General features: G+C 33.8%; 1 protein-coding gene across 1 annotated transcript; it reads left to right on the top strand.

Annotated features, from left to right (window-relative positions):
• The first annotated feature begins 430 nt into the window (after positions 1–430).
• LOC142551380 (uncharacterized) lies at positions 431–3,703 on the top strand. Its single transcript, XM_075660586.1, has 6 exons — positions 431–679; positions 1,058–1,175; positions 1,599–1,760; positions 2,655–2,710; positions 3,163–3,250; positions 3,340–3,703. Exons 1-6 carry the CDS (start codon positions 545–547, stop codon positions 3,429–3,431), a joined length of 651 nt encoding a protein of 216 aa, XP_075516701.1. The 5' UTR covers positions 431–544; the 3' UTR covers positions 3,432–3,703.
• The last annotated feature ends 5,458 nt before the right edge of the window (positions 3,704–9,161 follow it).

The following is a 9,161-nucleotide window of genomic DNA, read 5'->3' as shown; positions in this document are numbered from 1 at the left end:
GCACTCTCTTAGCTCGAAAATTCAAGTGATAATCTCAATATTTCTGTAACCCATTTCAGATGTTTGAGAGTGTTATATATAGGCAAAATTCTGACTGTTAGCCTCCCAATTAATGGTCATAATATGCCATTAACAATCTTTATTCCGTTTTAAATGCTTCAGTTACAAGTCATGGCTGAATTAGTAACTGTCTGCTGGAATTTCGTGCTGCTGCTGCTGGATTCTAATCTGCTGGAAAAATATCAGCTTCTGAAATATTAGCTTCTGCTGAAATTTGCTAGCTACTGCTATTGGTGGAATTTCATGTTCTCACAATATATATTAAATATTTGACTGAAATAAAAACTCGAGTTCATCTTGAAAAAAATTAATCATATTAAATTTATGTTCGAATTTGATAATTTCAAATATTTATATGTTGTGGATGGCCGATATGACCCGGAGCTTTTAGAACAAAACGCAATAAGAAAGGGGAAAGAAAGCCTACCTCGTTCTTTCTGTTCTTCTTCGATTTGCTAAACGGCAAATAAGCGCACTACAAAAAATGCGGAGCTCTGAGAATGGTGGGATTGAATCAAGTAAAGAAATTTCAGAAAGGGAAGGAAATATATTAAGTTTCTTAGACTCCACGGATAGTTATCTGATTCTCATGGATTCTTTGTCTTCAGCTCTCCGCCAGGTATATAGGGCAATTAATTTTCTTGATCCCAGTTTCCTCAGGTTCTAATCGATTAAAGATTGGATTTTTTGACATTTGATTGAAATAACCTTATGTAATCATGTGTTTAAAAGCTGGTAATCCCGCGGTTAGAATTATTGGATTAGAAGTTGTAAGGGATCTAGTTGATAAAGGGGAATGAAAGAATAATTATCCTACAATATCATGTTGGTGAATCTCGTTTTGGCTAGAATTATGATTCTTGAACTGCTTGTTTTATGAGCAATTGGCTCATCTCAGACTAGAATTTCAAATTTCATATGTAACGATTCTTGAAAATACATGTTTTACCTCAAAAATATGTTAAGACTCCTAGAGTTTTTGTTTTCGGTCATACAGGGCTGGTTGGAATTAGCCAGTGCTCGGCATTCAATGGGCGCATCTCGCATAAACAGCACCTTGTTCGATCTCAAGTCTCATCATGCTTCGACGACTTTACAAATGCACCAGTATGATGGTATTTATTACTTGGAAAGCTCTATTTGGAACTTTGTGCATTATGTTGATTTAAGAATTTGTATGTGTTGGAAGTTATGAGATCAATGTGGGAAGTCAAATGCCGCAGTTTTATATTCATTCGTTCATCAGAGACTTGAACTTTTAAGAAGAGAATAAAGATGACTGAACTTCATAAGAAAGCAGTTTTCCGGGGATCAATCAAATGGAGAAAAAATCAGAAGCAAGAAGACATATAATTTACTTGAAAATCCATCTAAAATAAAGAAAGGAAAAACCATGGATGCACTGAGAAATTGTTTGTTAATATCATGAAAGTCAATGTAACAATTACAAGAGGAAATTTTTGTGAATATTTTCTTGGACCTTTGTACTTAAATATACATGGTTTTTAACGAGGATTTTGAATTTATTATGTTCCCAGATAGCCCTGATATGGGTTTACCCAACTTCACGTTGTGCAAATGGGCATCGTCTGATGATTCCGAAAGGTACCCCGAGGAAGCCAAATTTGAGGAGGATGAATTGCTGCAGAACAAGTCTAAGAGCCCACGGCTTCTGCATCGGCATACATCTCAGAACTCTGGTATACTTTGCGTCACCAGGCGATCCCTCTATACCCAGGCACAGCCGTCTACTAAGGCGAGTGTGCCTGGGCTTGCCTTTGAAACCCACTTAGGTGTGCTCAAGTGCGTCCGAGTGGGACTTTCTTTTTTTGTTTCGATTCTCTTAAAATTTTTAAGAGAAAATAGAAAAGAAAATCCTACCAAACATCATAAGAAAATAAGCACCAAGAAAAGTCATATGTATTTCATTTTCTAAAAAGAAATTTATTGCAGCTTTATTTCCTAAAGTATTTGAAGATACATATATAGATAGAGCGTTAAACTAGGCTAGACTCTATATCGATTGAGTAGACAAACTAGTGGAGAAAATCCCTCCAGCACCTCTTTGCGCCTTAGTGCTCCTTGCGTCTTTAACAACTATGAGCAGAAGTTTGATTATGAGATGTGTTAATGTTTTCGGCCTTCATGAGTTTGTCCGAGGCAGGCATCTGTGGTTTTCTTGCTTGCCTGTTATTATTCTGAAAACTGTATTAATCATCAAAGAAAGTGACGAGAGAAATTAACACCACAAAATTTGGCAGTTTGGCCAATGATCGCCTAGATGGCTCAAGCTCTTGTATTTCTCTTTTGGTAATATATTACAATGACCACCTAATTACAGAGGTTATTTACACGTGTGAAGGTTAGTGATTTGAGGATTTCACCTTATAAACAGAATAAAATAAAACAAGCGTTTCATGCTAACAAGTGATGCTATAGTTGTGAAATTATAACCATGCCACTACTTGATTCTTGATTTTTTATAAAATAATCAAGAAGAGATGGGAGTTCTTGCTCTTTATTTCTCCTTTCGTACTATTTTATTGATTGATTGATGATTGATATATCTTTTTGTGTGTGCTTTGGTCGTGAAGATCCTAAGGAGATTGGTTCTGAAGGTGGTGGATCTCCAGTTTCAGTTGTTAATCAAGTAAGCTGCCAATTATCCCTCGTATGCATTATTGAAACAGGTGTCCATCGTGGCACAGAGAAGTCAAATCATGCGTGCATCCTGTGACTAATAAGTCATTGATCTCTACATGTATAATTCTTTAAAGGCAGTAACATGAAAATTATTAACTGTCAAATCTTTATTCTTTATGCATGAGCATAATCTGGTTTCTAATTTTTCTAGTACTTGACACATGTGAAACATTTTGAAGTTATGGTGTTTGAGGAAGAAGGGTTGGGACTTAGAAGAACAAGCATGAGAAGTTTGCCTCTCAAACGCAAAAAATTCCAAATTCACTTCAAGTTTTTCTGAGATATGATTTTCGGCTATTAAAAGACATTAAGTCATACTCGTAGCCTAGATTTTTTATTATGTTCCTGAATTGGATTTTGTATATGGATATTGTTTGATTGGCCATTGATTATCAACAGGCTCAAATAGAACGAAGCAAGTCTTTGTCTATGTTCGGAACGTTGGTCTCTCCTAAGCTTCGTGCAACTCAACTATCATTTGAGAGGGGTAAACACCACCTTCTTTCCTGCTGAAACTTTTAATTGTTTGACAACATATACTTGATTCTATTCATCTATCTTTTACGCTTCGGGCAGCTCTGCAAATATTGGTGGAGATATCAAATGTAAGAGCGTCTTTGCTACACGCTCATGATCTAGTGCAGAATGACCGGAAGGCAAACGAATAATAACTGCTGGTGTATCTTCTAACTGATCCATTTTGTGAGATGGAGATAAACGCAGCAGCCATTTACACTCTTGTGATGGCAGTTATTATTTTTGACAGATTTAGGGTACTTTTGCTTGTATACTAAATTATACTTTTTAACTTCGATACTAGAATTGAAGTTGGTTTCTTAACTTGCCTTCATAGTGAGTGAAAATGAGTTGAGACGATTAGGAGGCAGATTTATGGTTTAGTGGCCAAAAAATTGCTATCTATTGTTGTTTTTCAGTTCAACATATCCTAGCATCGTTTGATTCGTAGGATGAGATGATATTTTTGGTCAACGATTTCTTTTAGCTAATGCTTGATACATTTAAATTTTATGAAAATAATAAAAATTAAATCATGAAAAATTTATGTATAAAGAGAGTTCGAATATATAAACTCAAATATATTTTCTCTATAAAAATAAATAAAAAATTTAACGATTATTAAAACTAATTGAGTTATAAAATTTAAATACAATATTTTATTTATCATGATACTTTTAGCTTCTTAGGATCATTTTAAGAAAATAACGAAATGTCAAAAGAGATTTGTTTTAAGCAATCTATATTTGGTGAGCAAGATACTTTTTTACATCCACTCATACTCTCTAATTGAGGGGACTTTTGAGAATGGAGATCACATGTTGTGTGGGTAAGCACAACACGAGGTGTTATTAAAGAATTTGTTGTTTTATCAAAATCTATATTTGATGGTAACAGTATAACTTAAATCTTTTAAATAATAAATCAGTTCAAACAACATGTTTCGATTGTTATACCCAACATGGATATTATCGTACCCAACAATTTCTCTCTCAATATTGTACTACTTGCAATCAATAAGAATTGAACTTGTGACCATGGTTCTGATATTAATTGTAGGATCGAGCCCTTGCTACTTTACCAAAAGCTATAATTGGTGGTAACAGTGTAATCCAAATCTTTTAAACGTACAACAACTCAAGTATCATGTTTCGATTACTCTACTCAACAAGGACAATTATTACACTCAACAATTATGTATTTTTTTTATACAATATCATCAGTTAATCATCTCAATTCGTCTGACAATTTTTCAAATTTATCTGAAAATACGAGGTGTTCGCAAGATCATGGAGTGCTAATTTTCTATAAAAAGTGAACGACAACACGCGATATATACTTACCCCATAAAAGAGGATCCAAATTCATCATTTGCTCTCCATAATTTGATAATCACACTCTCCAACTTGACATTTTATTAATTAATAATCAACATTATCCTCCCTAAATGTTATTTGATATTCAAAACTTACGATTAATTGTTTCACATTAATGACTTATTAATTATATTTATTTAAAATACAACTTAAATTTTGATATTACATAGAAATTTGATTTACTTTTAATTTTAATAGTTGATTGAACCAATTTAAATTTGTATTTTGTTTTATTTAATTTGATATAGATCATTTAGTATCTAAACATGTTTTTGTATTTATTTTGATTCTCTATTTATTTAAAAATCTAATATATACAATATATCAATCTTTTTAAAATAGATATTTATGTCTTAAATATATAATTTTGTTATTTTGGAATTAAGTTTTTGTACAAAAACAATTGATTTTAAATAGTTTTTATAAATTTAATATATTTTTATTTAAATGACAAACAACTGATGTGTTGTATATTTAAAAATGTAAAAAAATATAATTTAATTAAAATTATGAATTCATAGCACATTTAAATTATTTAGAAAAATTATTTTAAGTTTTTAAATAATATGATATAAAATCTTTTTTATTGTTGCGTAAATTTATTAAAATATTAGAAAATCAAAATTCAATACATCCCGATACTTTTCCATTTTTTTTAGTTAACCAAAATTTATATACCTCTATTAAATATCGAGATAAATTTTTTGTTATTTTATATTTTATTTGTATATGATAAAAAAATTCAAACGAAACTGTTGATTTTATTAAAAATACACGTGTCTTTAATAAAATAATGACTCTGTTGCCTTTGTGTGATGTTACTAATATTGGCCTTGTTTTAAAGATTGTGTAGGCTATTGATGGTATACTTATATGCATTTGTGTTCTTCCTAGCAAATAAACAGACTTTCTTGGAAGAAAAAGGTTTACTTCAACAAATATTATGGCTGTATGCGAATTCGATATGTGCTTCACTTTTATATGAGCTGATCTAAAATGTTATGTTCTTTATTCTAAATCTAAAATTTATAAATAAGCGATGGGAAAAATTACATTTCCCTCTTTCACCTGAAGGTTCGATACTATCATTATTTATGTATTTAAATTTATTAAATCAATACTTAACTCCTATTTTTGACATGTAACTATTATTTAGTCGATGATGATCATCCAACTTTCAAAGTATTTACAAGACCGTTGATAGACTTAATTTAATTGTGGTAATGATAGTCAAAACCAGTAGATCGCGTTAGTAAAACCAGAAGATAATATAAAAGCAGAAGTTCTCGTATCGTCTTAACAAAGCAGTACTCTTCGAGTACTTATCAGCTTAGATAAACAGAAGCAGAACTTGACTTTTACTAAATCAGAACTTATCGAACATATATTAAATGTTACCGTTACTTTACTTAGTACGAGTATTAAATGCATCATTAATGCTGAACAAAGTCATTTAATATGTTTTACCAATTGTGGTATGAAACAAGACTGATTGTTCTGAAACTTTTTGCAGGAACCTTTTTCGATAATAAAGCTGATTCTATCAGAAGTCAAGGAAGCCGCTTTGTTTATAGACATTGGATTCAAGACTTCTATAAATACACAAGATCAACGACGTTTATAGGTTACCCAACAACGATTACATTCTCTAATATACGAACGTCGATTTGAGCACTCAGAACTACTTATCATCTTCAAGCTCAATATACAGAAAAGCAGCACATGCTTCATAATAGTTAACTGATCTTTTGATATCATATTGTACTGACTGTTTCTTACTCTCTCTACAAGCTATTCACGTTACTATATTTTTGAGAAGAGTCTGTAATCTGAAAAAGAGTCTTTTTCAGAACTTTGTTGTATTTGTTTTATTGTGTTGAGGAACTAAGAGTTTCAGTAGGCAAAGCATAAGTCTTGCTGAAGTGGGTGTGTACAAGTGTTGTACAGTAAAATCCAAAGTCTTTTAGTGATACCTTCTGGAAACAGAAGATGGAGAGACGTAGAAGATTTCATCTTCGAACTTCCATAAACAACCATTGTCTACTGCCTACTGTTTTATCATTTTCACCATTAAACCATCAGATCGTTTTCGCATTATATTGTGGTCTGCGGGTTATATACTTGAACAAGATAAGCTATAATCTCTAACATGATTCTAGCACCCCTTTGCAAAAACGAAAAAGAGTTTATTCACCCCCTCTAAACTCTATATCGATCCCCAACAAGTGGTATCAGAGCGGGTTTTTCTTGTTCTATATTTACAACAGATATGACACACTTCAGCAAGGTTCTCATGTTCTCAAAAGAAGACTTTGATGACTGGAAGATCCAGATGCAAGCTCATCTTGCAGCTCAAGACGATGACACGTGGTTTGTCATCACAGATGGTCATTTGAAGATCTTAAAATCTAACACTGTTGTTGCTGTTACTGAGGGAGCACCCCAGATGGTTGAGAAGCACAGAAGTGAATGGACTGACGAAGATAAAAAGAAAGTCAATCTTGATAATGTTGCAAAGGACATTCTTTACAAAACCCTCGACAAAAATACCTTCAGTAAGATCAAAATGTGTTCTACTGCCAAAGAGATTTGGGAAAAACTCATCCAAATCTGTGAAGGAAAATGAGCAGACGAAGGAGATTAAACTGTCTGTAGCAATGCAGAAATTTGAGAATCTCAAAATGAATGCTGGAGAAACTCTGAATGAGTTTGATGAACGTTTCAGCAGCTTGGTTAATGAACTAGCAGCTCTTGGGAAAGAATATGACAACAGAGAAATTGCACTCAAAGTGATGAGAGCTTTACCCAAGGAATGGGACGTTAAAACAATGGCTATGAGAGTCTCTAAAGATCTAAACAAGTTGGAGCTACATGACTTGTTTGCTGACTTAAAAGCCTATGAGTTCGAATCTGGAAGTGAGAAGCGGAGAAGAGCCCTCAACAAATCTACCTACCAAGGCTCTTGCTGCTACTGCTACTGCTGCTGCTGCTGCTGTAGTTGTTCCACAAGCCTTACCTGCTACCACCATTGAGAGCACTTCTGAAAAGACTGCTGAAAAGATCATTAATGATGATGTGTCTCTATTTGTGAAGAAATTCTCCAGATTCATGAAGAAGAATCACCGAGCTTACCAAAGCCCTAACCGGAACTTCAAGAAGGACTCACCACCTGGTGACTTGGCGTGTTTTAATTGTGGAAAGATCGGTCACTTTATTGCTGAATGTCCAAAGCCAAACAAGGATGATCAGAAGAAAAAAGAATACAAAAGGAATGACAAGAAATTCAGAAGAGACCGCAAAGCGATGATTGCTGAGGAAAGCAAATCTAAATGAGCGGATTCTAGTTCTGAGTCTTCTAACTCAGAAAGTCATTCTAGCGAAAGTGATGCAGAAGATATCAAATGTATCATGACATATATTGAACTAACCTCGACATCTGGAGAGGTACTTGACTTTGGCTCTGACGAATTTACACGAACTGATTTGATTAAAGCACTGCATGACATGGTGGAAGAGTACTCGAGACTTTCTCAATTATTCGAAGAAGTTAAGATTGAAAATCAAGACTTAAAGAATCAAGTCAGTAAGTTCACTTGCTTGCAAGAGAAAATCTGCAATAATTTAAAAGATGAGATGAGTAAGTTAAGAACTGAGAATGAAAGAGTGAATGCAGACTACCAAACAATGAGGTCTGAAAACCAGAAGCTATCTATTTTGGTAAATGCATGGAACAAGTCTTCTATTTCTTTAGAGAAGATGCAAGAATTTCAGAAGCAATCCGGTGACAGGAAGTGGTATCGGATTCAGCAATAATGAAAGCACTTCTGAAACGAGTGCTAAGCCAGAACTGGATAAAGGCAAAGGGAAATTCATTCACTTTGTCAAATCCAGTGTGATATATGAACATGTAGTACCAACTGTTCGAATTGAAAAGACTGTAGATCAGACGAACAGAACGAAGCATTATGGTCTGGGTTATGTTTAGGGATGGTAACTTTCCCACGGGTTTGGGGACCCCACGGGGAAAACCCGAAACGGGGATGGGGATCCCCGTTTTTTTCGGGTTTGGGTTCGGGTTCAGGGATTTTTTTAAATCCCTGATGTAGTTCGGGGCAGGTATGAGATTATTATCCCCATCCCCGAAATCACCGAACCCGCCCCGAAAATAATATCAATAATAAAATAATAGTATTATTAGTATTAATAATATAATAATATTATTATTTTTTAAAATATTTATAATATTATTATTATTATTATTGATATTGATATTGATATTGATATTAATATTACCTATAATAATAATAGATAATAATAAATTTTGAATTGAGAAAATCTCCGAATCCGTCATCGTATTGCCATATTAATATTTGTAAAACGGGGATAGGGGACGGGGATGGAAAGTTGATCCCCGAAGTTTCGGGTTTGGGGATTCCCCGAAACCCAAAAAGCGGGGATGGGGGCGGGGGATGGGGATGGGGATGGCAAACCCGCCCCCGGCCCGGC

Source organism: Primulina tabacum, chromosome 7 (assembly GCF_025594145.1).
Source record: "Primulina tabacum isolate GXHZ01 chromosome 7, ASM2559414v2, whole genome shotgun sequence".
NCBI lineage: Eukaryota > Viridiplantae > Streptophyta > Magnoliopsida > Lamiales > Gesneriaceae > Primulina > Primulina tabacum.
Note: the sequence above shows the minus strand (reverse complement) of the source record. Positions and strands in the feature narration are given on the sequence as shown.

Coding starts and splice junctions, on each gene's coding strand:
- LOC142551380 (XM_075660586.1), top strand. CDS start 545: ATGCGGAGCTCTGAGAATGGTGGGATTGAATCAAGTAAAGAAATTTCA. Junction 1,176..1,598: donor ACAAATGCACCAGTATGATG/GTATTTATTACT, acceptor TTATGTTCCCAG/ATAGCCCTGATATGGGTTTA. Junction 3,251..3,339: donor TCAACTATCATTTGAGAGGG/GTAAACACCACC, acceptor CGCTTCGGGCAG/CTCTGCAAATATTGGTGGAG.